The 27,895-nt window shown below is 41.1% G+C and overlaps 1 protein-coding gene across 1 annotated transcript; it reads right to left on the reverse strand.

Annotated features, from left to right (window-relative positions):
- Nucleotides 1-27,475, reverse strand: LOC110083262 (maestro heat-like repeat-containing protein family member 6). The gene is given in 17 exon segments (XM_078390271.1): nucleotides 1-179; nucleotides 4,208-4,316; nucleotides 5,250-5,315; nucleotides 5,936-6,038; nucleotides 7,382-7,474; nucleotides 9,744-9,899; nucleotides 11,057-11,227; nucleotides 12,616-12,759; nucleotides 14,170-14,284; nucleotides 14,391-14,525; nucleotides 15,738-15,907; nucleotides 19,925-20,081; nucleotides 21,796-21,950; nucleotides 23,813-23,965; nucleotides 24,748-24,898; nucleotides 24,900-25,063; nucleotides 27,455-27,475. Coding segments are annotated over 17 exon segments (2,073 nt in total). The 3' UTR covers nucleotides 1-169.
- Between the last annotated feature and the right edge of the window lie 420 nt (nucleotides 27,476-27,895).

Below are 27,895 nucleotides of genomic sequence, written 5' to 3' on the forward strand. Positions count from 1 at the left end.
TTTTATTTTATATTGCATTATTTGGCCTCTCTGTAGGTAAGAACCAAATGGCCCAAAAAAAAAACCTTGTGCAGCTCTGCCTATGCAACTGGTATGCCATTGTCAGATTGGTATTGATTAAGTCCTTTTTATTTTGAGGTGCACACAGCTTGCATTCAATGAGACGACATCATCTGCACCTAGAAATTAAAAAAAGAAAGTCTTTAATCAGCACAACCTTGCCACTGAGAACTATGTCATTTCTGCTACACAGGCAAAACTCACCCATCAGGTTTTTGGGCCAATAAGTTAAATACATAGTGAATCAACATATATAAATATTTCTCTTTTTTTCCTGCCACCATGGGAGTGTACATGCTGCAAAATATGCCTCAGAGTAGGGCATATTCATTTTCACTCTGTATTTATGCCTGCTTAGGTAAAATTAAGAGACCACCTTAGCAAATGGCTCCCCAGTTTCCTTCCTGTGTAAAAAAAAAGACTGTTAGGAGTAACACTTGCTGGAACATTATGTTTTATCATACTGAAATGAAAGTCCTGAGAATAACATTGCTTGCAAAGTGACACAACTCAGTCTGACAACTCAGTATTTATGAAGCAAATGGAAAGCTTGTTAGGAAATGTTAGAAGCAGCAGTGCAAACTTTCTGTTCTGCCCGGTGCACACTGGACAGCTAACAAATCAGTTAACAAGTGAAGTGGATATGCTGGTTAACATCCTGTCTGATAAGACTGGCCTCAGTAATTATTGCAAGACATCAGCCATTTGTAGTGCTTCAGAGAGCACATGCCAGGTGAATTGCTCCAGCCGATGTTAATTTCCTTTCCACTTCATAGATAAATATACCACTTGACACATTGTCCTTGGTGATGGATAATAGCAAATCCACACACACCCACACACCCACACCAAATCCCTTTGAGATTTGTGTCTTTCCAAACTGAGATTTCAAGCAGCTTATTGTGCATATTTTACACGAGGCCAGCCAGGAAAATCTAGACATCTTTATGGTTCACTGGTGAATATTTAGTTATTTTTCCTTCCTGACAACTAGCACTTCTCAAGGCAGAACAGAGTGGCAAACTACACATTATGTTGAAGATTGTGCTATTAAGATCCCCTTTTCAAAAAAGAAAAAAGAAGGGAGCAAACTTGAGAACCTGTGGTTTTAACTGGGCATGTGGCTGGAAAGAGCTGTTTCTTTGCCTATCCTTTTCCACCCAGAACCCTACCCCCCAGCTGCTTATCCACATCATTTAGTGTTCTAGATCATTGGAAGTGGAGGATTCCAATGTTGTGGGCCAGTGAGTCAGCTCCAAGTTTTAATTTGAATTTTAAAAGAGCTACCAAAGTGCTGAACCTATTGGTGGGAGAGCGCTCAACATCTTGGGCATCTCTTCGAAAGCTCAGACCAACACCCAGAGTGGATTCTCTGAAATAAATGTCATCAACCTCCATTGTTCTAGATGTGTTTCTACCTGGTAAATATTAATGTGGAGCAGTGCTACGAAGGAGAAGCAGCACCTGGAGAGCAATTTTGATCGGAAAAATGTTTGCCAGGAAAAAATAGTTGAGTATCTCTATCACACACACGTGCATCCGTGCGGGCATATGCGCACCACCAGCACCGGGACCTCCAGTGCAACTACAGTGGTGCCTCGCTAGACAGTTACCCCGCACGACAGTTTTTTCGCTAGACATTAACTTTTTGCGATCGCTATAGTGATTCGCAAAACAGTGATTCCTATGGGGGAATTTCGCTGGACAATGTTTGGTCCCTGCTTCGCAAACCGATTTTCGCTAGACAACGATTTTGACAGCTCCCTCCGCACTCACAAAACAGGTGTTTTCGGGACCTAAGCTTCGCAAGGCAGTGATTTAAACAGCCGATCGGTGGTTCGCAAAGCGGCTTTCCTATGGCCGATCTTCGCTAGACAATGACTATTCTTCCCCATTGGAACACATTAAACAGGTTTCAATGCATTCCAATGGGGAAATGCTTTTTGCTAGACAATGATTTCGCTAAACAGCGATTTCAGTGGAATGGATTATCGTCGTCTAGCAAGGCACCACTGTATTTTGTCACCAAATGTTGCAGTCTCTTTGTGTTTGCCTTTCATTTTGAAGTCAGAAATGGCTGTTACTGTCATTTCAAATAGATAAATGCATATGGAGTGGTGACAGCTGTGGGCAGCAAGTAAGTGGGTGGAAGGAAATGCTGAATGCTCTTTGGGGGAGTTTCAGCTATGACTTAGGGGACATCTTCTAAATCTACATAATGTCAGAGAGGGATAATGGGTCATTCAGCTGTGCATCAGACCAGTCGTTGGTACTCCCCTAAGTGTACTCTTGTGGTATCAAAAGCCACCTCATGCCACAAAGGGCCTGTGCAATAAACCTTCACATTTAAATGTCATACAGTCATCTTTATTCAGATGGATATTAACTTCAGATACAGGCATCAAATACAGGATCTGCGGAGTCAGCGAGAAAAGGAAAAGGACTTAGAATTTTATTCACTATAGACACTCTTTTGAGATCCAGATGGAAATCTCTGAGAACAGAGGAATTATATCTTGCATAACCAAAAAATGCAGGGAGAGGGGAGAGAAGAAGACTAGTCTATAAATTTTTCAGCTGAATCAGACACTAGACAATCATGATCAGCCTCCTATCTTCCTTGGTCATCTATAAAGTGGGCAGAAGATTAACCAATCGTATCTGGGTTCAGGTAGAATAAAGCAGATACTTCAGGCAGCTGTTTTGGGGTATCATGCAAACTGATAGCTATTATTTATTTCATGTTATTGTGTTTTTACTGCCAGGGAACTGGGGAGCTGCTAGTAGGATCCTCTGCCTCAGATGTCAAAACAACTTTGATAACTGGCAGTCCTATAAAGCTTGACTTTGGAAGAGGGTATTTGCTGCTATTCTTTGGGCAGCAAAATCTCTTGGGCTGGTCCTGCTTACTTTCATCACAGAAGGAACATGTGGAAAAGGGACACTGAGTCCCCCATTTTATTTTTTATAGGTTGGGTACCCAGGCCCTGTTCTGTCTTCCTTGTTCTTGACTGTGGGGAAGTAAGCTAGGGTAAGCCCATTTCTTCTCCACTGGTAAGACTCGATACACATGTGAAGGTGGAGGGAAGCACATACACTACCACCAGATCTACTCTGGTCTTTAAGAGAAAAAGCATGTTCTGCAGAGAAACCTTACCCACCACAAAATACTCACCACTATGATAGCAGAATCATAAAATAATTGAGTTGGAAGGGGCGTACAAGGTTACCAAGTCCCTACTAAGCACAGGAATACAAATCAAAGTAGATCGGATAGATGGCTGTCCAATTTTCTCTTGAATGCCTTCAGCCTTGGAGCACTCACCACTAATGGAGGTAATTGGTTCCATACTCTTAACAGTTAAGGCTTTTTCCTGATATTCAGCCGAAATCTGGCTTCCTGTAACTTGCACTCTGAGATGATCAAGAACAGACCCTGCCCCTCCTCTGTAAGACAGCCTTTGAAGTATTTAAAAAATGCTATCATATCTCCCCTCACTCTTTTTGCCCAGTTTTCAGTCTTTCCTGATAGGGCTTGGTTTCCAGTCCGCTGATCATCCTTGCTGCCCTCCTCTGAACTTGTTCTAGTTTGTTAGCATCCTTCGTAAAGTGTGGTGCCCAGAACAGGGCACAGTACTCAAAATAAGACTCACCAATGCCAAATAGAGGGGGACTAACATCTCACGGGATTTGGAGACCGTACTTCTGTTAATGCATTGTAAAATAGCATTGGCCTTTTTTGTGGCCACATCACACTGTTGGTTTATCTTCAGCTTGTGATCTACAACAGTTCCAAGTTCCTTCTTGCTGAGCCAAGTATCCCACATCTTGTACCTGTGCATTTGGTCCCCCCCCCCCGCTTCATATTTAGAACTTCGCACTTATCTCTGTTAAATTCCATTCTGTTTTGTTTTCAGCACAGTACCCAGGCTGATCAAGATCTTTTGTAATTTTGTTCCTGTCTTCTGAGGCATTAGCATTTTCACCCAATTTTGTGTCATCTGCAAATTTTGATTATCTCCATCATCTTGTTTTTCTTTTTGTCTTTTAATTAAGATAGGTGTCATCTAGTCATCCTTCCTCTGCATTTATGGATTGTAGAAGACGGCACATGAATGCGCCTAACATGTACTGAAAGAAAATTTACCTTGGGAAATAGCGGGAACATCTGAACAGATTTGAACAAAACCTGCGTGCTTTCTTAGATTCAACAACGGGGACAGGGCGTTGTTTTTCTGGTTGTGAATTGCAGAAAGCTGAAATAAAGAAAAAGGGGGTAATAAACAATTTGATGCAGGAAACATTAACAAATTAAATCGCTAGGAATATGGCTAAGAAGTATTCTTACAGGGATACAAACTAGATGAGAGAACAAAGTATGAATGACAGCTCATTAATGCCATACACTTTGTCTCATGCAGTCTCTCTTTCCAGTGTGTGTGTGTGTGTGTGTGTGTGTGTGTGTGTGTGTGTGTGTGTGTGTGTGTGTGTGTGAGAGAGAGAGAGAGAGAGAGAGAGAGAGAGAGAGAGAGAGAGAGAGAGAGAGAGAGAGAGAGAGAGCTGTTACAGGAACGAAACAATAACATTATGTGTGAGTGCTCTCATGAGAATAAATGTTACTGGGAATGTCATGGCAAAATGCATTGTTCAGTGAGTGAGTATACATGAGTTTTATCCTGATCTGAAAGAAGGTACAAACTGGAATAAACAGATCTCTTGATACTCTCCCAAGAAATATTGATCTTATACCTGAGTTTGAGGATAGTTCCTTCATTCCCTTTGTATGCATGTATGAATATTTTATTTGTTTTTATCTGGGCTGAATTTGTTGCAGAATTTTGAATTTTTAGTAAAATTCCCTTTCCTCTCTTTAGTCTGTTAGTCAGTTTGTTGTTAATTCACTGTTGGTCTGTTCACAACTGTAAGTAGTGAAACGTTTTTATTCTTTGTACTACTAATGTTTCAGACTGAGTTATTGAAACCTGTAAATGCTGGTTAATGAGAAAGGGGTGGACTATCTAAGGAACTTGAAGCTATTCTCTTCTGTGAGTCTCTATGCTTCTACTGTGTATCAAGAGGAGAATTTTACCAAAAATTCAAAACTCTGGAATAGATAGTAATATCCAAATGATATCAGTAACAAAACCAGAGAGAGCCATCTGAGTATCAATGTATAACATTTTACTTACTTTTTCTCAAGACATCTACTTCTGATTTTTGGGTACAACTCGATTCCATGTGCTCCAAGATGGAATCTAGAGATAAGCCATACTAATTGTGAATAGAAAGGAAACAGTTACATTACTGTTTCACCTACAGTTCTTATGTTTGCCACCAGCTACTGCAATATTCCTCTATCTGACAGTTGCACCTAAGTTGTATTTATTGTATTCATTTTTTTTAAAAAAAATGTGTTGCACAGCGCATTCATGCCTTCAGGGTGACTTCCCAAAGCTGCAAATAAAACTAGGAGGAACAGCAAAATTATATTTAAAAAGAAAAGAAAAGCAATGAGAGAAAAGAATGGCTTTTAAAAACAAAAAAATTAAAACCAGCTAAACACAGCAGGATTATAAAACCAATCTTCATTAATTATCAATATATAAAAATCAAATCAGCTACCCCCAAACCTTAATGAAATGTAAGCTCGTTCACAGTCTTTGTAGAGTCCATAACAAAACCAATATCAGACATACATGGCTGTGGGGAACAAATTCCTTGTTATCATATTGCTATACGAAGATGTTATGTGACTATGAGAACATTATGATATATGTTACTCATCACATGATTGCCAAGTAAGGATAAATAGTCTTAAGGGTTGTAGTAAAAACTGGTGTGGTGAAAACAGATGGAAGCAATTCTATTGATATACCTATAAACATGGTGGCTGCAGTTCTTGAAGATTTTCGTGGACTTTGACAATATTCTTGTGCCTGATATAAGAAGGTTCTCACTTTTCCTGGATGCTCCTTAACCTAGAAAGTGAATATTTTTGATAAACACTAGAATGACTGCTGGCTGGATAACTCTGAGTTAGGCGTGAAACTACAAGCTGGGAGTTCAATTACCTACTGTGTTTCGGGGGGGGGGGGGGGAGAGAGCCAGACTGTGTAACTTTGGGCAAGCTATGCAGCTGAAGGGTGGCTCCCAAAGAAGGGAACAGCAAACCATTATTGAGTACTCTATACAGTACCTAGAGAACTCTGGAAAGGTTCTCTGTAAGTCAGACTTTAATTGATGGTACACATTTGGTTATTTATGATTAGCAGGACTACCTAAACTACACATTTTTTTTGTTTTAATTCCTGTTGGAAAGAAATCCTTTCAAAACAAAAAGGAAACCTGCAATTTCACAGAGCCAGATCAGCCAGTAATTATTACTCCTAACAATACTTCTCTGTCCAGCTCTGCCTCTGACATCCCTGACATTTCATGTCTGTACACTGCATTTTGATCACATGCATGCTAAATCCTGGTTTGCATGGGGCAAAAGAGTCAGGTCAGCTTTCTCAAAAATAACCCAGCATTTTACTGTGGGATTTCTGGACTCTATTTCTTTGGATTTACTTGTGTGGAGTGTTTTCTAATATGACAACCTTACATTATCGACCAAGACAGTGGGAGATACGGTACTGTTGTTCTGTAGACAAGGAAGGCCGATTTCTATGAATTCTCCCCTATATGGCAAATTGGATTTGGGTGGGAAGTATTGTCTGATCCAGTTCACGGAGAGTAACTTTTCTGTGGATAACTGGAAAAGTAGGGAGGAGGGGGAATGAAAATTTGTACATTTCTTCTCTTGAAGACATTATAAAAATAATAATGCCACTAATTTGGACAGATTTTTTTTTAAGTAAGAAAACGGTCAGTCCAGTTGTGAATGGATCCTTTAAACTTCACGAGTACTTTAGTGGAACCAAATTGGTGGCAAGCTTTGCAGTGGCTGGTTAGTTCAATATATGTGCAAAAAAGTATATCTGAATAATTATGGAAGTTAGAATTGACACGTGAGACCCAGGCACTGACAAAATGTCAAATAACTGTGAATATGGCTAAAAAAAACCCAAAACACCCATTCCCCACACCAACCAACGATAGTATTTCATGGTGAGAGGAGAAATGGGATGCCAAGACTTCCTCCAAACCCTAAATGGCTTAGCTTTTGCTCACTGGAGAATCACAGATTGGAGGGGCACACACATGCTTCACCGTATCTTCCTCTACCCCCATGTCCATTTGCCACGTCCCATTTAGATCCAACAGACTCAAAATCAGCAGAGAATATGGAAAACTGTACAATCTACATGGATGGCCTTACAAGATGCTTGCAAGTTGTGTCCCAAGAGTCTTCATTCTCATTTGCTGTCCACTCCAAGAAAATGATGCATACTGTTAAGCTGTCTCTGCAGTTCTGTGAAACAAGTAGAGACAAGAAGCTTGCCCTGGATGAGGATGATCAGTCCAAACAGGGAGGAGGAGGATGTTTTTAAATAAAGCTAAATTAATTTTAGAATGAGGAGATACAGACCATATGTATTTGCCCATATAATCTAGGAAAGTAGGCGTTGTGCTTCCTGCAATTAGCCTTTTACAGGACCTTCTGAGTACAATAGGATGCTCATATACACAGAGGATTGGTTAAGAGCCCCCCTGCAAATGATGAAAAACTTGGACCAGAATGGTCACTGTTTTAATAGTGAATGCTATACATACTGTAACATGGTTGCTGGCTCCCTCTAGTGACTTGTTTTGGTTATGAAATCATAGAAATATACCGTATTTTTCCATATGTAAAAATTTCCCACGTATAAGACACTTTTCTAACCCAAAATTTCTTTCTTTGCAAGAAAGTGGAGGGCAGCTTTTTGCAATGAAAATGCAATTTTCTTTGCAAAAGGTGGAGGGGAAAGCAGGGATCAAAGTGCTTTGATATAAAATAACCCTCAATTTTTCCTTTAATTATTTTAGGAAAAAGTGTCATTTTATACACGGAAAAGTATGGTATTTTCTTAGCAAACACTATACATAACATGGTCTCTGGCTCCATCTAGTCCCCAGTTCTGCTAACTTCTTTGTTAGAAATATATATTTCTGGAAATTTTTCTTTTAATATTTTTAGTATTTTCACACTGTGAATAAGTGAATTAGTAGATACGGATCCCCCGGATATTAGTTGGTTATTAGTCCTACTTTAGTTGGTTAATTATTTTGGAGTGGCCATTTCTAGCTCTTATGATTGACTTTTCCCCCATTTAGTGGAAACACTTGTGGAATAAGGTGTCACTAAAATGGAGAGAACATGCTGTAGCAATTTTAAAGTGTTTCCCTAATATCCCAAATCTAAATATCTCATCCCCCCCTGAAATATTCGGCTACTATAGAACTGACCACAGTAGGGTGGAAGCAAAATCCCTTCTAAGGCATGCATGCACCTGTGTGCATGGGGATGCCTCTACTTCTTTCCGCACAGCTTTCCTCCTCCTCCATTCAGTCCCTTTGGTTCTGGTTGCCGTGGAAACCCACGTGCGCGGGGGGGGAGAGGCACGAAAGAGAGAGGCAGAGCCTTGCCCAGCAGGACTGAAAATTATAGGGTACATTGGGTGGTATTACGAGGTTGTACACTATCTTTTTCCTTTACTGCCATCAACAAAGCTTTTCCACTGCCATCTATTTAGGCATTTGACCTCCACAACGATGCAAAAGCCGTACCCATGGCCTCCGTATTTCCGGTTTAATCAGATCTCCCTGTATGCCTCCTGAAATAGATTCAAGTGCCTTTAGGAGTCAAGAAACACTATGGAAAGACCAGTACACCCAATGTCTTAAGATTCACACAATCCCCCTTTCCACCCCAAACATAGCCAAATTCCATGTGGTAGGATTTCCTTTCAACATTACTGTATATCTTCTTTCCTCCTTTTATGCTAGGAAAGTATGCCTGCCCAAATCTAGATGATTAAGAAAGATTTCCAAGCATAACCAGAGAGTTGTTCCTCATCCTTTTTTCTCTATTATCCTACAGTTTCGTGCCATTTTGGAGGGTTCAGGAGGGGAAAAAACCCCAGTTTTTGCAAAATTCCGTGCTAGCCAATGGGCTTGGTGTCAACCAGATTAAAATCCCTTGAGCCCCACCTTCACCCCAGTGCCTTCTTTCTTGGAATGGGTGTTTGTGGTCCATGGGCCTCCAGATATTGTTCATCTCTGCCCTAGAGGCAGCCCTGACTCTCTATACAGTCCCTTGAAGTTGGATTGCTTTGGGACACAGAACCAGCTCAACACATATCGCTGCCTGGATGGTGCAATAAATGGTGCTGCTCCTCCCAAATCCAGACTCCTAATACCTAACACCATCAAAGTTTTGTTGGCATCTAAGGTAGAACATCCCATAGCTACCTCTCCATTTTCCTGGAAGTAAAAAATACAATAGGAATAATTTAAGCAAGTGAACATTTGCTGCCCTTTAATGGTGTAAAGGTTGTTCTGCTTGAAGCAGCCACCTTGCTCTGCTTCATGGTAGGGCTATCTCCACTGAGAGACAAAGTCATGTTTCAGCATCAGCACATGGACCAGTGGTTGCATCTTTGTACCAGCTCTGGGGCTTCAGTGGCCAGTCTTTGATCCCTACGAAGTTTATCTAACAGGGGAGTTTGTAAGGCTCAGCAAGTAGGTCCATAATTTACCTCAGCCACATGTAGGTCTGGATCCTGCAGATTCACCATCAGTGTAACAATACTAGAGAGAACTTGGTCCCGCATCAGGGTTTTATCTTTCGCATCCAGGTTCAAAAGAATATCTCGAAACAGTCTATTTGCAGCACAGCATACTTTGTTCCTCTCCTAGGAATGAGAGATAAAAGGAAAGGGTTTACTTGTTGATCTTCCCATGAAACTTGCACATAGTACTACCCTATTGGAACATATATCTGATAGTTAGACAACATTCTATGCTCTACTGTGTTCCCCTTTTTAAAAAAACTCTCTAAAAGGCATTATCATTTAAACATATGTTCAAGATGACAGACCACCAGTTGAAAATGTGAGACTTACCTCTGAACTAAAATGCACTGGATTGCATTGCATATATTTTGCTATCCTACAGTTTGGCTTTTGCTGTTGAAAGTGAATGCTGTGACATGTAATCATGGCTGAGTAAACTAGGGGTTTTATATACTGTATGTGTCATTACTGAAGGAGAAAATCAATCTACCTTAGCTTGAATGCAAGTTTGTGTTTTTATTCCTGATGCAATACAGTAATGTAATATTATTTATTCTCCATTCCTCTGAAAATTATGAAGTGCCTTGCTGAAGTTTGAAAAGGGCATACAGAGGGCAAGTCTTTCTAGAAAACGGTATTGATTTCATGCCACTTTAATTGCTTGCCTGCCCAAGAATCTTGGGAACTGCGTTTGGCAAGGATGCTCAGAATTCTTCATTAGAAGCTTCTTTTCTAGAAGGAGTGAAAAACAACTTGACATGCAATTTTCCAAGTGCTCTATATTCAGCTCTTAAAGGATACAAGAAAGGCTGACAACGCCTCTGGTCAGGTGGAAGTGGTTCTTGTTTGGCTCACTCATTCAGGTCAATGGCTACTTAACAATCTGTCAACTATAGCAAAATTCATGTGAAAACAAACCTATCCTCTATGCTTGACATAGCAAAAAGCAGAAAAAAACTCTTATTAAAGGAATTTGTTTGTGTGGTGTAGAATGAATGTTTTGAATTACAAAGAGCAAATAGTATTGCAAAGAGCAATAAGTATCATCATGATATGGAAACTTGCTTTAAATCAAGACTTGCAGAATCCCACTAACACAATAAAAAATGTGTCACTTTCAATACAAAGTGGGATGTATTGTGCCAGAGACTTCCACGTATTCCCCCAGCACTAGATGACAAGATTGTTTTTGAAAGGTCTCCCCAAATTTGTGACAATCTGTCCTTCTATCCTGAAAAGCCCACCCCACATCGGTGAGTCATTCTTGTAAGCCTTACCTCAGCCAAGAATGGCTGAAGATGCTTGGCGATCTTCACGTATACTTTGGCATTGTTGCTGCAGGATGAAATAATCTTGTTTACTGCCACAATTGCTGCCAAAGTCACTTTCTCATCGGGGTCATAAAAACTCGGAAGGATGTCCAGTATTAGGGCTGTCAATTCTTTCTTCTGAAAGAACACAGATAAATTTACTTATTGATTTTTTTCAGTCAGTAAGAATAGTAAATCAAGTATTAGAAGCAATAATACACAGTAGAACTCACACTGTGGCTGAAATCTCTGGAAGGCTGTGCTGCAATCGTACCTTGACTCCCCACTGCACAACTGCCTTGCCCCACATAGTGGAAAAACACAAAGGCCTTCACATCACTCCTTCCGGGAATACTGATGCTTCCAGAATATTTGCCAGATCCAGCTCTCACATTTGCCAATGTATGAGCGCACAACATTTGTACTCTACTCAACTTTATGTCTAATTGTTCTGATTATAACTAAGATTATGTTATGATGATCCATAGGATCCCTTCTAACTGTGCTATTCTATGTTTATTTAATTTTATTATAATTCACTATGACTCATACATATATTCACCTCCTTATCGCCTCCCAGCAAGTTAACACTTCCATCAATATACTTTTCTTTCTCTTAGGCCCACATTCTGTCCCCACTTTCTCCTTTTCTCTATACATTAGAAGGTTTAAGAGGGGGCTGCAGCTGACACACCTGTCTCAGTTATATGAGGCACTCCCAGCAACAGCTAGGACCTAAAAATCCAGGTTTAAACCTGGTTTGGACAGCACTCCCCAAAAATGCAAGCCTAAACTGTTGGGAGTGTAACTGGTGAATGTCTAAATTGGAATGTTTCTGCTATTTGGAAGAATCTTTGTTTTACTTTATTTTATTTTCAGTTTGGGGGGCTTCGTCTACCCTGTTACTTATATCAAGCAACGTCTGCAACCTCCCTGAGATCGGTACAAAGGGAGAGTTGGTGTTCAGCATAATCTACATATTGACCCAGATACCAAAGCAAAAGGTAATGACTCCCAACATTTAAGATGCAGATGTTTAAAAAAGAGAGAGAGATAACTCTGAGGAGCTTCCGCCAGCCAAAGGACATGGATTTAAATAAAATATCTCTAGCACCAAATTCTTGAAATGGTTTCCCAGGAACAAACAGTGCTATCAATGCCTGACCCAGAAGGATATCACAATCAATTGTCACATGGCTTCCAAGGGTCTGCTGGATTGCAAATGTAATCCATTTGAGTTTCCCATCCTCATTAAAATCTCAGAATAGTTACTTCTAGTCGTGATTACTCCATAATGAGGAAGTCGCTTTGCACATGTGCAAAAAACAACAGGTTGCTATTGGTAACTGTGGTTCTTTGGGTAGTCAACTGTAAATTCACAAGATATTGTGTTTCATTTCTATAGGGTGAACCTTTTTATGTCAGAACACCATTTATGCCTTGTTTTACTTAGCATTTGCTTTAACAATTACAAATAAAAGTTCAATGAAGCCATGTTTGCAGCTAGGGAAGTTAATATTGCTTACGTTTTGCAGATGCTGTGCTAGGTTGCCCATTCCATAGAGACTGAGCCAGCGGTAGGTTGAGCATGAATCATTCTGCCAGTTCTTTAAAAGACCCAGAGTGTAATTTTTTTGTAGCACTGCACAACTAGATTTAGAAGAAAGAAGCTGTACAACAGAAATTAGTAAATATATGGTAAGAAATACTGTACAGTAAGACCATGGTCACATCAGCAAAAGTTCCCAGTTATGCCCCAATTACATCAGGGCATAAATTTCCAGTCACACAACGCATGACCATTAGCAAATCATTTTACCAGCCAGTGGTGTAACTGTGGAACATTTCTCCTTCACCGGGAGGCTTCTAGTTTGTTTTGTTTTGTTCAGGTGGTGTTTTCATATATTCTTTAGTGGAATGGCATGTGTGTACAGTCCTATCAATAATTTTTCAAAGCAGAATCACTGTAAAGTGGCTGCCATTATTGCCTCATGGCTGACCTTTATCTCTGTCTGTCTGTCTGTCTGTCTGTTCCTACGACTGAAGTATCAATGTGTTGGCAGACTTCTGTCAATGGGTTTAAAGCACAAGCACTCCACCTACTGTCTGGCAAGGGGCACAATGCTGATGTGTGTGTGGGAGGGGTGCTGGGTCCATTGAGTGCAATGCATTGCTTCCAGAGGTGCTGTGCAACAGAAGGAATGCTACCCATCAGGAAACACTACCAAATATATCAATGTATTGTTTACATTTTTAAAAAAGTAAAGTTGAGCGGCTTCAGTGCCCCTCAAAACAAGAGAGAAAATAAATTGGTACTGTGGTGTAGTCAGCCATGATGATTCAAATGGAAGGAAATGAACCAGTAATGTTAAAACAGATGGGGGGGGGACACATCCAGGTATATATACCATGTGACTACAAAACACAACAAGGGATAAAAAGTCTCATTACCAGAGGGCGGCATTTCGCTGATGTGACTGTGGCCTACACTTTCTATGTATTGCAAGCTGTTGAAATGAGATGAGAAATTAAACTCTGTCTTTATTTTCGGCTTTTATTGTTGATGGTTCCCTCCTCTTTTTCCAAACTCCTTTTCCAGGCTTCAGTGCTACTAATGTATATTCTTAAATTACATAACAGGGTTTGTTAGAATATTTCTTTGCGCTTTCTCTCTTAATTGCACAGGGCAAGCACTATTGTTAGAGTGAGGTACCTGCCTCAGGCAGAAAATGCTAAGGGTTGCATGTGGTACTGTAAGTTGTACAGCTGCCCTCCACTGTGGTGACCATTGCCTATCACCAGTGAGAATCAACTGCCATTCAGGTTGGCTTGTCTATGCAGAATGTGGTGAGTGAAGAAAATATACTAACTTGTCCTTCACTTCAAGCAGCAATATATTTTGGATCAGCCTGCTTATTCCTAATGATGCCTGAAGGCAATAATTGGACAAAGCATATTGATGCACTTTCCCATCATCTGGGTATAATTTCTCATTGCGTCCTTCTAGAAGTGCACCTTCACTCAAGTGAGATAGGACACATATCCTATGATGTTACCCAGAAATTAGAAAATAAACGTACTGCAGTGAAAAAGGCCATTGCTGTCAGCTTCTGTTTTTCATCCCCATGATGAAGAAAAGGTATCACCTTGGTAAATACAGCATAATCAAGTCCACGGTGATGTTTGACAAGACTGCTATAATGACATAGTTAAAAATAAGGGGACAATATTTTAGTTTTCTTGTAGGAAACCCAAATTGAACATTATAAACAGCCAGATGTTCACAACTTCCACTACTTACTTGGCCAGAAGGAGAACCCCTTCAAGATAATTCTCTGGTGAAGAGAGAAGGTCCCAGTTTCCTGTTAGACTTGTAAAACATGTATGTGGAGTCCTCTCCCTTCGAATTAAGGCTTTCAATGCCTCCAACGCACACCTGGATTCAGGGGAGGAAAGGAATTTGATCAGTAGCGATAGCCTTCCTGATTCACAAGGTTTGCTCTTTTTTTAAAACATTATAAAACCTTTTATAAATGGTTTTGGGTTCAATGGTCTATATACTGTAGTAAGGCATTTTTTTCTGGGAGCTGATTACCTTGTTTTTTGGAGATCATGAGAAATGACCTTTTAGGAGTACTTGATAGTGACCACGGATTGTCTTTGTAGCCCCAGAAGATCATCATAATGGGTACTGGAGCTTTGCATAATCTAGTACCATGCCACACTACGGTGGGGAATGTATTGCCCTCCAGTTGTTATTGGACACTAACTCCCATGAGGCTCATTGAATGTGACCAATGATGAAGGGTGGTGGGAGGCCACATGTTCCTCTTCTTTGATATAGAGGCCATTTTCCTAATAAATTTTTATCCACTGCAGTGCATTTATTAACTTCCTTCCCTGATGGAAATCAAATGTAAATTATGGTTATGTGAAACCAATGTCAACATTAATTGATATGATTCATTATAGAATCACTCCATTTTGCAAAGTAATTCTTTTTTTTTTTCTTTTTGAGGCTTTTAATGTGGACTAAGGGAGATGTTTTCATTTATGTTCTTCAGGAGAAATCGACACCCCTTGACAAAGGGGAACAAGTATCTTGTGGAATACGTTGTGTACGTCAGCTGTGAAAAATGGTTTCCAGAAGGAATGGCTTTCCCTGAAGGGTGGGTAGTACAGCATTGAAATCTGATTTGACCTATGACAGTAACTGAAAAGAAAACCTCTGTGCATAGAGCAATATTAATACTAGCTGCTAAATACAGTGTACCAACAAGGATGCACACATAGTCGCTTAGCAGCAATAGAATGTTTTGGAGATATTGTCTGAATGTAGCGGTCAACTGTGATCTTGCCATCTTTGTTTGAAAGTCTGGCCAGAAATTAAGTGTGAAAGAGTTTAGTGTCCATGGAGAGGGGTTGTTGTCCTGTTGAAATAACCATTTTAAGCTTGCAAACCAAAGAATACACACATAAGATTGCATCAGGCAAAAATATGCCCATATAATGCGTGAAGATCAATTGAATACAAATTATTTCCATTGTTCAGTTCTAAGAATGATTACCTCTGGATCAAAGGCATTAAATCAAATTATCTGGAAACCAACACTTATATTTATCTGCTTGGCATCCCATTATGTTTTACCTTATATAACTTGATGTTTCGAATACCTCCTCTTCTTCATGTTCAATATCTGCATAGCTCACCAAGTAATGTAGCTGAATCACCAGGAAGATGATCACAGATACAAAAAAGCTATCCATAGGCACTTTGCATTTTCTATCTCTAAATATTATGCACAGGGCCTTTGTTGCCTGAAAGACAATAATAAGGATAATGATCATGACTATTCACATCAAATATTAATTCTGGACAATTCAGTTGCTCTCTCAAACGTATGTATCGGTAGTTATCTCGGTTCTCCAGTTAGTTGTGGCTTAACCTTGAAACCAAAGATAGGTGGAGAAGATTGCTGTATGGCTGCCATGTCATGAAGCATGGCTGACCATCCTAGAACTGTTCATGTTCTTCTTCTTTCCTTCATGTTTATTTCTTTTTCTTTAAGGCGACCTTCCACATCCTGGTGCCTTCCAGGTGCATTGGTCCAATTTCTTTCTTTCTTTAAAATATTATTACCCCGCCTTTCACCTGAAAAAGGGCCCACGGTGGCTTACATCATAAAAAAAGACAACATCTGAATGCTGCTAAGATGCATACGCAATGGGAGTTAAAGCTGGATACCTCTAAAAGATCAAGATACATTGCCCTATTTTTTAAAAATTAATTTAATTTATATGCCACCTTTCTCCCCATGGAGAAATCCAACACAACTCTCAATAAGTTAAAACAAATTAAGAAAACACACTTTAAATCCACAATGGAATATAATTTTTTTTTTTAAAAAAGGAACAGAAAGCAATATTTAAAGCTGCCATTCATAAACACTTCAAAATATGTACGCCTCAGACAAGTAGGAAAATAAAGTGTACACAGCATCTCATAATGACACTTGTCTAAAAGGGAACTTGTTGCCTGTTGGCAGAGGGACAAAAAAGTGGGGGCCAATTTGACTTCTAAGGGGAATGCTTTCCACAGCCTGGTAACAGACACTGAAAAGGCCTTCTTTGGTGTCTTCACCAAACAGTTCCCATTGGATCTTAAAAGCCAAGGAGGTTGATATGAGCTGACACACTCTTTCAGATAACTTGAACCTAGGCCATGAATGGCTTTATATGTGACATTTATAAAGCGCTTTGAATGGGACCCAAAAATAGAACATCACCCTGTCAAACTGTTGTAATAGGGGAGAGATATATCTTCCTAACTAATACTGCTTATCAGGGTGGTTGTCGCATTTTGAACCATCTGAAGTTTCCAAAATGCTCTTCAAATACAGCCCGATATAAGGCACACTGCAGTAATCCAGATGGGATGTAACTATGATAAGTGTCTCTGCAACCAGATCAGAGACCTCAACGCATGGGCTCAGCCAGTGCACTATGTTTAACTATGCAAATGCACTCCTGAACACCACTGAATCCTGTACATCCAAGCTCAGGGCTGAATTCAGAAGTGCACCCAAGCTGCTGACCTGAGTGAAATCCCATCGGGTCTAGGCTGAATCCCTAATTCCTGGTCTGATTTTTTTTAACTGCCCAGGAGCACATCTGTGTCATCTGGGTTAAATTTCAGTTTCTTTGCACTACTCTGGGATGTTAGCAACATTAAACACTGGTTGAGACCCAAAGCACCTTCCTTGGAATAAGATGGAAAAGAGAAACAGAAGTGCACCAGCACTCTGGTGGCACCAAATTGCCAAATTCCAGACAGCCTCTCCCAGGGGTTTCATGTAAATGTTAAAGAGTATGAAGGACAGAGGCGAGTCTAGGGTGTCAGACAGGATAAGCCCAACATCACCTTCTGAGTTTTGCTCCCTGGGAAGGACTGAAACCACTACAAAACGCAATCTCCACGTCCTAGAAAGAAGGCCCAGAAGGATACCATGGTTGACGATATCGAAAGTTGCCGAGATGTTCAGCAGAACCAATAGGGATACCCACCCCCTGTCCAGTTCCAAGAGGAAGTTATTCACCATGGCAGTCAAAGTGTCTCTGTCCCATAACAAGGCCTATGGCAGATTGAAATGTTTCTAGATCATCTACCTCATTCAGGAACCCCTCTCTAAGGCCTGACGTTGTCTGTGTTTACTTGCATCACAGAACAGAAAGATGCCTAAGCACCAGCATATGGGAACGAAATGATCCTAAGCATGGGTCAAGCCACAATATGGTATATTTAAATGAACATACCTGTGACATATTTAAGTGCACAGGTGGCTTGAGGCATGTTCTTGTCTGAGTAAAAGGACAGGATGATGGCTCCTCCCTGCATTTAACTTACAGGTACAAGCCAGTCTGGCAAATGAATCTGACTGAAATACTGGGCACTGCCCTCTACACCAGTGGTCCTCAACCTTGGGCCTCCAGATGTTCTTGGACTTCAACTCCCAGAAATCCTGGCCAGCAGAGGTGGTAGTGAAGGCTTCTGGGAATTGTAGTCCAAGAACATCTGGAGGCCCAAGGTTGGGGACCACTGCTCTACACCACTTGAAGCAGCAGGGGTTGTGATGCAGGGCAACACCTTGCTGTTGCTCAGTCTTTACCGAAATACTGTACAGTGGGGTCTCGACTTACGAACTTAATCCGTATTGGAAGGCAGTTCTCAGGTCGAAAAGTTCATAAGTTGAATCTTCATTTCCCATAGGAATGCACTGAAAACCATTTAATCCGTATCTGCTCTTTTCGTCCATAGAAACTAATGGGAAGCTGCTATTCCGCCTTCTGCCACTAGACGGGGATATTTTTTCTTTTTTCCTTTTAACCTAAGATGACTTAGTTTTTAAAAAAGGGAAAAAGAGTTCGTAACTCGAATCTAAGTTCGTAAGTCGAGTCCATATATTCCTATGAGAGCGGTTCGTAAGTCGAAACGTTCGTATGTCGAGCTGTTCGTAAGTCGAGACCCCACTGTATTAGCATGCATCACATAAGCAGAGCAACACACATGCACACATGCTGTCTGTTAGGGAAGGTGGCAAGAAGAAGGCAGACAGACAAGTGGCTCATGTCAGCAACCAGCAAGCATTACCAGTGCCAGGGCAGTGGTGCAGGAGAGTGAGAATGGTACTAGGAAGGGAGAGGGGAGCTACAGTGGATAGGAATGCAGCGGCCTCCCAACATCTGTTACTGAAACAGACACCTCGTTCTGCATAAGGGTAGGGCCAACCTCCAAATGCACTTAACTGTCTACTGAAGAACGGATTCAGAGGGTGGAATTTAAATTCATTTGTTTACTGTAGCATGAGATGTTTCAGTTCCTGCAAATCATTTGGTTTCGTGATTCCTTGGTTTCATTTTTAAAATAAGCATGGGCTTCATTCTGAGGATTGTTTGCTCAGGCATAGGAGTTCTCAAGGAATGAGCCTCTGGAGAAAAAAAATGTTTTGTTGTCTTCTAATTCCAGGGCCACCATCTTGTCTAGCTCCGGCCTGAGTTTTAAAATGTAACTGGAGTCTTGCACAGAACTTGAAAATAATTCATCACAAACATCTTTTTATCTGTAATTCGTTCCTCTTCCTAACAACTAAGGCATAACATTACATTATGGGCACACTGATAATCGTAGCTCTTTTTGTGTTATAACTGTGACTTTCAATTACTCTTACAGTTACAGGGGTAAGGCCCACTAAGGCGCAGTGGTTAAAACGCTGTATTGCAGCTAAAACTGTGCTCACGACCTGGGGTTCAAATCCCAGGTAGCCGGCTCAAGGTTGACTCAGCCTTCCATCCTTCCGAGGTCGGTAAAATGAGTACCCAGCTTGCTGGGGGGGCAATGTGTAGCCTGTATAATTAAAAAATTGTAAACCGCCCGGAGAGTGCTTGTAGCGCTATGGGGCGGTATATAAGTCCAATAAATAAATAAATAAATAAATAAATAATAGAAGAAGATTTCATGTTACTTCATGATGTTGTCATGTGCCCAATTGTGAACAGCAAGGTGGGCGAAAAGGAAGTGTGTTTTGTACCGCCGTCAGCAGCTTATACTCTGTATATTTTTGAGAAGTAATGCAACTATTTTAGCTACTTCTGTGAAACATCACAACAATAAAAGTAACTAACTCCAAGGAGAGGGTTTTAGAACTGTAACTGTGATTATTATTAATCAAAGGAATTTTCTACTGTGTGAACAGACACATTTCTAGTTCCCAGACAATCTACACTTTAAAGCACAGCACATCTTGCCATAATTTGAAGTAACACATTTCTGTTGCTCACAGCTAGAGGTAGAAGCGAGGAATCATCCTTGTCCAACTCAGAGAACTCATGGTTGAAGCAAGGTCTTCTTTTCAAGACTTCAAGGAGCTTTGCAAGAACTTGTAGTCTGACAGGCTGCTTTGCCCGACCCAGAGTTTTCCAAATTTGAGTGACATGCCTAAAATTAACATGAAATCACACAAAGCAAATACATAATAAAGAGGATGCAACCGTTGTGTATTTCTTTCCCTTGCCATTCTCATAATACTGTGTTTTCCAGTAAATAAGACATGGTCTTTATATATATATCGGTAAGCGAGGGCAGGGCGCGAAAATGCGGCGCGGACCTTCCGGCGGCCATTTTGGAACTGCCGATCAGCTGTTCTCCCCTGCTTCGTTATGCGATATTCGCTAAGCGAATCGCTTAGCGAATATTGCAAAGCGAAAAAACGCCATAGGGGCCATCGCTGAGCGAATGCTCCAGCGATGGCCCAGAGTGCCTCGTTAAGTGATTTCATCGCTCAGCGGGGCGCTCATTAAGCGAGGCACCACTGTATTTGCTGTCAGATTTCCACAGTCAGATTTTGCGCCGAGAGGGCTAGGATTGTATCTGGAATTCTCATCAGTCTCACTCATATTGTACAAGACAATTAAGGAGCTGACCACCACCGTTTGGGAATCTCTAGGAGACACTTTGCAATGCAGAGCCTTTTCCTCTGAGATTGCCATTCCAGTGCAGCCTGCATATTAACAGGGCTTTATATCATGCAATTCTATGCACTTATTCTGCAGTGCAGTTGCTTTTAGGGGAGGGGCCTCACGCAATGGATTTCAGGAAAATGCTCTTCAGGAGAACAAAAAATGCTCCACATAAAGAGCCAAACCTTGCTGTGCAGATCTTATGGTTTTAAGTTAGGAAGCAAAATAAAGGGCTTTAGTTAGTACACCAGGCCCAAAAGGTCTAGGGATATATCAACACTATAAATCATAGTAGTTTGGCAGTCTTTTAATAGCTATGGTTCCCTCTTAAAGAACCCTGCACTTTTTAGTTTATCTCATTCTCCCAAACCACAGCACTAGGACTCTCCAGCAGGAATTCTACTTCCCTTACCAAACTATAAATCCCATAAATCTGCAAGATGGCACTACAGTGGTTGAAACAACATCAGACTGCTGTTGTCTGTGTAGAGCTGGGCAAATATCTCTGCTGGAAACCCCAAGAAGGTAGCAAATAATATCCGGCTACACAGACCAATCAGTCCTCTGACAATGTATAAGTCAAGTGTCCCCAGTTCCACTTGGCTGATGCAGATGGTGGTATGACCACTTGAGGGCTCTGCAGACTGCATGGCTGGCTTCTCATGGCAGTAAAGGGGCTTTGTAGACATGTACCTGGAAACTGGTATATTGTGTCATATCCGCATTTTATGTCTAAAATGTAGACTGTGAGTGTCCATAAGAATAAAAGAAGAAGTGACAATTTCCTCACTTCAGGTGCTACATTAGGATAACTGCTTCCTCCCCCAAAAAAACACCACACAACTAAAAATCTATGCATATTTTAAATAAATGTCAAGAGCTTAGTTTTTCTACAACACGTTGAGAAAGGCTACAAACTGCAGGATATTTGAAACAGTGGAATCAATGACACTGTTGTCTAATTGCTCCACCCATTTCTCCCCCAGAGGTGCAAGGAATAACACTCTGTGGAGAAGAAACCTTCTTTCTTGGCTTCTCTTTGGGAAATGGGGACAATAAGAGCACCATTTCCAGGACTTGGGAATATTTTGGAATCATCCATCCAGTGTGGCTCTGCTCGCTGAGGGATGCTGGGGCAAGCAATTTGTCCTCCCCCCAAACTATAACTTTCCCAAGCTTTGATCATTCCTCACTGGTCACAAAGCAGTGAGAGCCTCAGAAGGCTTGTGACGACTTCCTCCGTATGTTTTTCCGCCAGGAGGCACACAGCTCCTACTGCTGCTTCTCTTGCGCTAGGTTCCTGGATTGCATGTAGGTGAAAATAAATGATTTCAATGATTTCTGGCACCTGAAGAGGGGGAAAAAAAACACAAAGAGATGTTGTCGTACATAAACCTCTCCTGATTTTTGATGCTTGTTCTCATTTATATTTTCAATTGCGAAAATAGTAATGCTGATTACTCAATTTGTTGCTATTGCTCCTCCTCCTCTTCTCATTATTACTGATTAGACACATCTATATCCACCGTTCCTTCAACTAAGTCAAGGTGGCATGGCTTTCTCGTTTTCTCACCCTTTTATCCTCACTGTGAAGTAGAGAGAATGACAGGCCCAATGTTACCAGAGACTGTCATGGCTCTGTTAAGACTTCAGTGTGGAACTCTCAAGCCCATTCTGTTCTGAAAACTGCAGTACTCATTTTCTAAAGAAGCTGGAAAGCAATGAATGGGATGCTTGAGGCATCATTTCAGCAGATAAAATGACCCCGTATTCATTGAAAGTACTGAGTATGTCATCAAATGCTGAAACGATGACAGGCCGAGTACCTCTAATAATGAATACAATGGATCTCAGATGTTTTGGACTTCATCTCCTGAAAGGCCCTGCCAACATGGCCAATGGCCATGCGTTCTGGAAGTTTGGAGGGCCAAAGGCTGAGAATTACTTAACTAGCAAATGATTTTGCATTATTTCTGCACCATAAAATCTAATTGAATTAAGAAACAACATGATGATATAGTCCTTGGCAAGGGTGGTATTAAAATGGCCTCTCCCCCCATCTGATTTATGCACACTTTTACTGTCTGTAGTGCTGTCCACATGATTTACTTGGTTCTTTAATAATCTTTCATTTATTATGACTACTCCCTAATATGTAGTCATCCATCATCATAGGCATCCTTCAGTCTTGAGAGACTATGGTGACATGCTCTGAATCGAGGAGTATCCTCTCCAGAGCATGAAGCCTGGGTAAGGTAATATGGAGGATAGGCTGTTACCCAAGCAGCAGACCCCCCTCTCCACATTGCTGAAATGGTCCAATGGAAAGGCAAGAGCCAATACAACTGGTTCCAGCAATGTCACACGAACTGCCTCCGGGACTCCAGCTCCGGATTTTGCCTCAAGGTTAACTCCTGAAGCCTTTTCCATGAGTGGATATAGCCACAAGGCAGTGGAGGTTTGAAATCAGAGTTTTCCTTCTCCTAGATGGGCTGCCTTCCATGGCTGACGAGCCCCACCTACCCAGCCTGCTCTTTAATAGGGTGGAAGTATCATCTGACCCTTAAAACTTTCCTGCCTCCCAGGCTTATGCAAATCTAATTGGCTTTCCTATTTACCATATTAAGGCCAGAGATAGAATTTGAGAATTTTGCGCATTAGGCGTATCAATTTTGTCACATAGGTATATTTCTGTGAGTGTACATTTCCACGGCTCCCTCAAAACACAATAAAAAACGCTTCCATCTGTGCCTTCTTGACAAGTGATACCAGAATTTTCAGATGATTCTTGTCGCAGGCTCCATGAGAATTATATCATCAAGATCATGTCTCTTGGAAAACCTCAGCATCTAGCCCAGCTTTCCCAGTCTGGTGTCTTGGGATGTATTGGACTACAGATCCCATCATTTCCAAACAACATGGCAAGTGGCTATGCTATATAAGGAAGGAAGATGGTAGGCGTCAGGATGTGGAAAAGTGACCTCATCCCTGGCTTCTGACAAACTACAGGTCCAAACGCAGCTGCATATGAATCCTCTGGAGTGTTTAATACAATACAAGCAAGTAAAATGCCCAACTGACAAGCAATCGGTGACTTTAATATTGCGCCTATCTCCAGAATTCTTTGCTAAGGGTCCACAAATCTATCTACAACCTCAGTTGCTGAAACCTGAGGGCAGAGGACTCTGCACCTTCACCACTTTTCTTTACCTTTCCCCTCAGTTTGTTTCTCTCTTTCTTTAGGATTGTATTCAACATTTCTGCAGCTGCCTGAATACTGATTCTGTCTGCGTCCCTTAGAGTAGCCACTGCTAAAAGGATCTGCCCAGTAATGATGACTGTTGCATCAGCTTTTTGAGATTCCTGAAAGAAATAAAGAAGAAGCATCCACAAATATATGAGGTCCCACCCACTCACTGCTATGTATTACAGAGTCATAAAAGGGGGATGTACACTAAGGACCCTTCAAACCAGCCCCTGCCCTGGGAAGATATTCCTTATTTGTAAGAAGACTGTGCACTGAAGATGAAGACGTCATAATTTTGAATATAGACCTAGATATAGTCAAATATCCCATTTATTCCATTGCAAAGCAGTAGCAACAAAGATTGTCAGAGGTATAGAAGCAGAAAGAAAGCCTAGAGCATCATGGTTGTGAATGTGTGCTCAAGCTCATTGGAAATGATGCCTTCAATCAGGAGTGAGGAAGCTGTGATGCTCCGGATATTGTTGGACTCCAGTTTCCATCAGCCACACTTGCCAAGGCCAGTGGTGAGTGATGATGGGAAATGGTAGTCAAGCAACAGCTGGAAGGCTACAGTTTCCTTACCCCTGCCTTAGAGGCTGCAGTTTTATACTCATTTACTTAAGAGTAAGCCCTATAGAACTCAATGGGACAGATTTCTGAGGAAACGCGCACGGAAATGTGGTATGTGTGTTATATTATAAAGTAATGCTTTCTCAAAAATAATCTGTTGCCCTTTATTTATAACTTTTAAACATGTTGCTTGGTTGACATTAGTCATTGCACAATATTAAGGGGAGGAGTGTGTTATTTGTAACATGTTGTGTCCAAGCTCCGATTGTGACGACCAGAAAACAACCGGGAAACAGAAGTCTCCCCTAGTTATACAGAATGGTTGTACCTCATTCAAGTCTTCTTTAACTGCCTGCAAGGTGATACCCGTGTCATATTTCAGGTGTTGGTTTGCATCCCCTTTTGTTTGTTTCTCCTTTGCAACGTGGTCCCCACGCTCTGATTTTGCCTGGACAGTGGTTTTTCTTTTCAACATATATTTCTTTACCGGGCAGAAACAAGTGAGTTGTAAACAAATGTACCTTCTTCTCTTGGGTCACATCATCTAATTCCTCCTCAAAGGAAGTTTGTGTCATTTTATCTAAGCAGGTAAAGTCTGGTTCGTTGGCAAATGCCATGTTCAGTCCCACCTGTGGGCCGTGGGCCTTTTAATCTTTTCTCTTACAACCATAACTGTCCTACAAGAAAGCACAATAACAAAATTCCTGAATTATTCTTTTTCCCATTGAACATGTCACTGCAGCCTTAGATCAAGACTGAATATTGGCTTGCCTGACAAATTAAGTCCCTTAAACTCTGCCCTGTTCTCAGTGGCTCGGTGAAAGAGCATGGACTTTGGAAGCAGAAGGTCTCAGGTTTACTGTCCAATGATTTTTGCAGTTATGGATTGGAAACATTATTGGCCAGATCCTAGAGAGCTTATGCAAGTCAATACATTAGGTAGATGGGCCAATGATTGGACCAAGTGTAAAACCACGATCACGTGTTGTGTATGTTCCAATTATGTGATGTTTCTCTATATCCATTGGCCCTAATGCCCATTTTGGCCAGTGCAACAGGGGGCACAGGAACCAATGTTGGGCAAAGCCTAGGTGAAAATGGAGATGCATATACAGACACAAAGATATCCTCTCTCACACACAGTGTTAGACAAGCACTGAGTGCATGCACACAAAGAGAAGGTCTCTTGCCTTTAGTGAGGAGGCAGGAACAGTGGGATAGCTGGGAGCAGCCTAGGTCCAAGATGGAGCCTTTATGGATGCACTGCCTATATGTGGCCCTTACAGTAGCCCTTAAGAATGTGGAGTGGAATAGACTGTTCCCTCCTTCATGGGTGACTCTCATGGAATAGTACTGAGAAATGGTGACATGGCTTCAGCATTTCCCAAGTACTTGGAGCACTGCCTAGCCTGGCATAGATATGTCCATGTATTTAGCATGGTCATGTGCAGAAGGGAAAAAAACTGCTGAAACTCAGCACAAGTGAAGATATCAGCCAGTATCATTATTGTCCTACCTGTGCAGAAACATCCATATGAGCAAGGAGCAGTGATGAACCCAGAGGCCTTTCTCATGCAAGTGATTCTGTTTATGCATGGACGTTTGCCAAAGCTACTGGCTAATCTGGCTGGGATATGAGTGTATCAGAACTGTAGAAAAAATACACATGTCTAAGGCATGCTGATTACCCATGTGAATCACTTGAGAAATAACATATCTAAACTATGCATTTTACCCATTTGATTATATTACTTGGTCTGTTGTGTTGTATGTGTGGATACTGTGTGCTCTTAGGCAGGGTTCTGGGTTTTAGAATTGTTATGAGGGTGTGTGTGTTTTGGTCTGGTCTCTGAGTGTTCTTTGTGAATTTTGTTCTATGTGTATACGGTGTATATGCATTCAATGACAATAAATTATTATTATTACTATTATATTCTTCCTCACCTCAGTGTTGCCACTACAGAAGATGGGATGTTTTACAAATGGCAGCCCCATAGTCACTGCCATGTCAACACACTGGGCTGTTGATGAACTACATAATCGATGATTCCATTATTTAATAGCTGAAATCCTGTTGTTCATTGCATCAAGTCACTACTAGATTAGGGGCCTACTTGTGACTAATTATGCTAAGCAACAGGATTTCAACATACATTGGTGTTTCCTGGATTATAATTTGATAATTATCAAGGTGTTTTCCAAGTCTCATGTATCAATAAATTGAAGTTCATTCCCAGCCACACCAACTTGTGTGTTGGGCAAAACCAAAATAAATGCAAGTGTACTGGGGCTCCTTTAAAACTAACAGATTTAGTTTGGTGTGATCGGTCATGGGTTACTATTCACGTCTTCAAACTCATCTTCATCTGTTCATCTCTGTTTCTGAGAATGTAGATGGTTTGGGGGGACTGTTGGAAGGGGGGGGTTATGCATATTGAAACAAGATACTGTAACATGATTACTTCTTTGAGACCTACTGTATTTTTAGGAATAATTTCCTACTAGGATGTAAAAGAAGGTCAATTTCCAACTGCCTTGCATTTATGGCCAGTTATAAAATGAACATATATATATAGACTATTATATATACTCTCTCTCTCTCTCTCTCTCTCTCTCTCTCTCTCTCTATCTATCTATCTACACACACACACACACACAGAGAGAGAGAGAGAGAGAGAGAGAGAGAGAGAGAGAGAGAGACTAGAATTAGATGTCCAGTGGTGCTGTGGGCTAAACCACAGAAGCCTCTGTGCTGCAGGGTAAGAAGACCAGCAGTCGTAAGATCGAATCCACGTGACAGAGTGAGCTTTGTCCCAGCTCCTCGCCAACCTAGCAGTTTGAAAGCATGCAAATGCGAATAGATAAATAGGTACCACCTTGGTGGGAAGGTAAAATGGTGTTCCCTAGTCACGCTGGCCACGTGGCAACAGAAACTGTCTTCGGACAAGCGCTGGCTCTACGGCTTCAAAGAGGGGTGAGCACCGCCCCCTAGAGTTGGACACGACTGGACTAAAAATGTCAAGGGGAACCTTTACCTTTAAGAGTTCAGGTGACATGTCTGCCACTAGAAAGAGTCCGATGAGCTAATAGCAATTTATAGAAGTAGTTGACATGACGTTTTCTACAGTACTTACAAGTCTGCATGGTTGGAACCTGTGTTATATATTTCCCTTTCTGGTATAGCTGTTTCTGCCTCACTGAAATGTGGTAATGAAAGGATCACCATTTATGAGAGGACAGGTCACAATAGATTTTAACACAGCTTTTGTGGCTACCATGGCAACAATATTACCAAGGCTGTCCAGTGTTCCGCTGGTTGTCATGAGTATCACTTGGGCTACCAACTGAGGCAGCATTATTATCCGCAGCAGGAATTCCCTGAATCCAAGGCCAGATGTCTTGTATATTCCTTCCTATTACAGAAAAGATTAACTAGAACAGCTTCATGAATGGAGGATCTCTCATAAATAAAAGTT

Source organism: Pogona vitticeps, chromosome 3 (assembly GCF_051106095.1).
Source record: "Pogona vitticeps strain Pit_001003342236 chromosome 3, PviZW2.1, whole genome shotgun sequence".
NCBI lineage: Eukaryota > Metazoa > Chordata > Lepidosauria > Squamata > Agamidae > Pogona > Pogona vitticeps.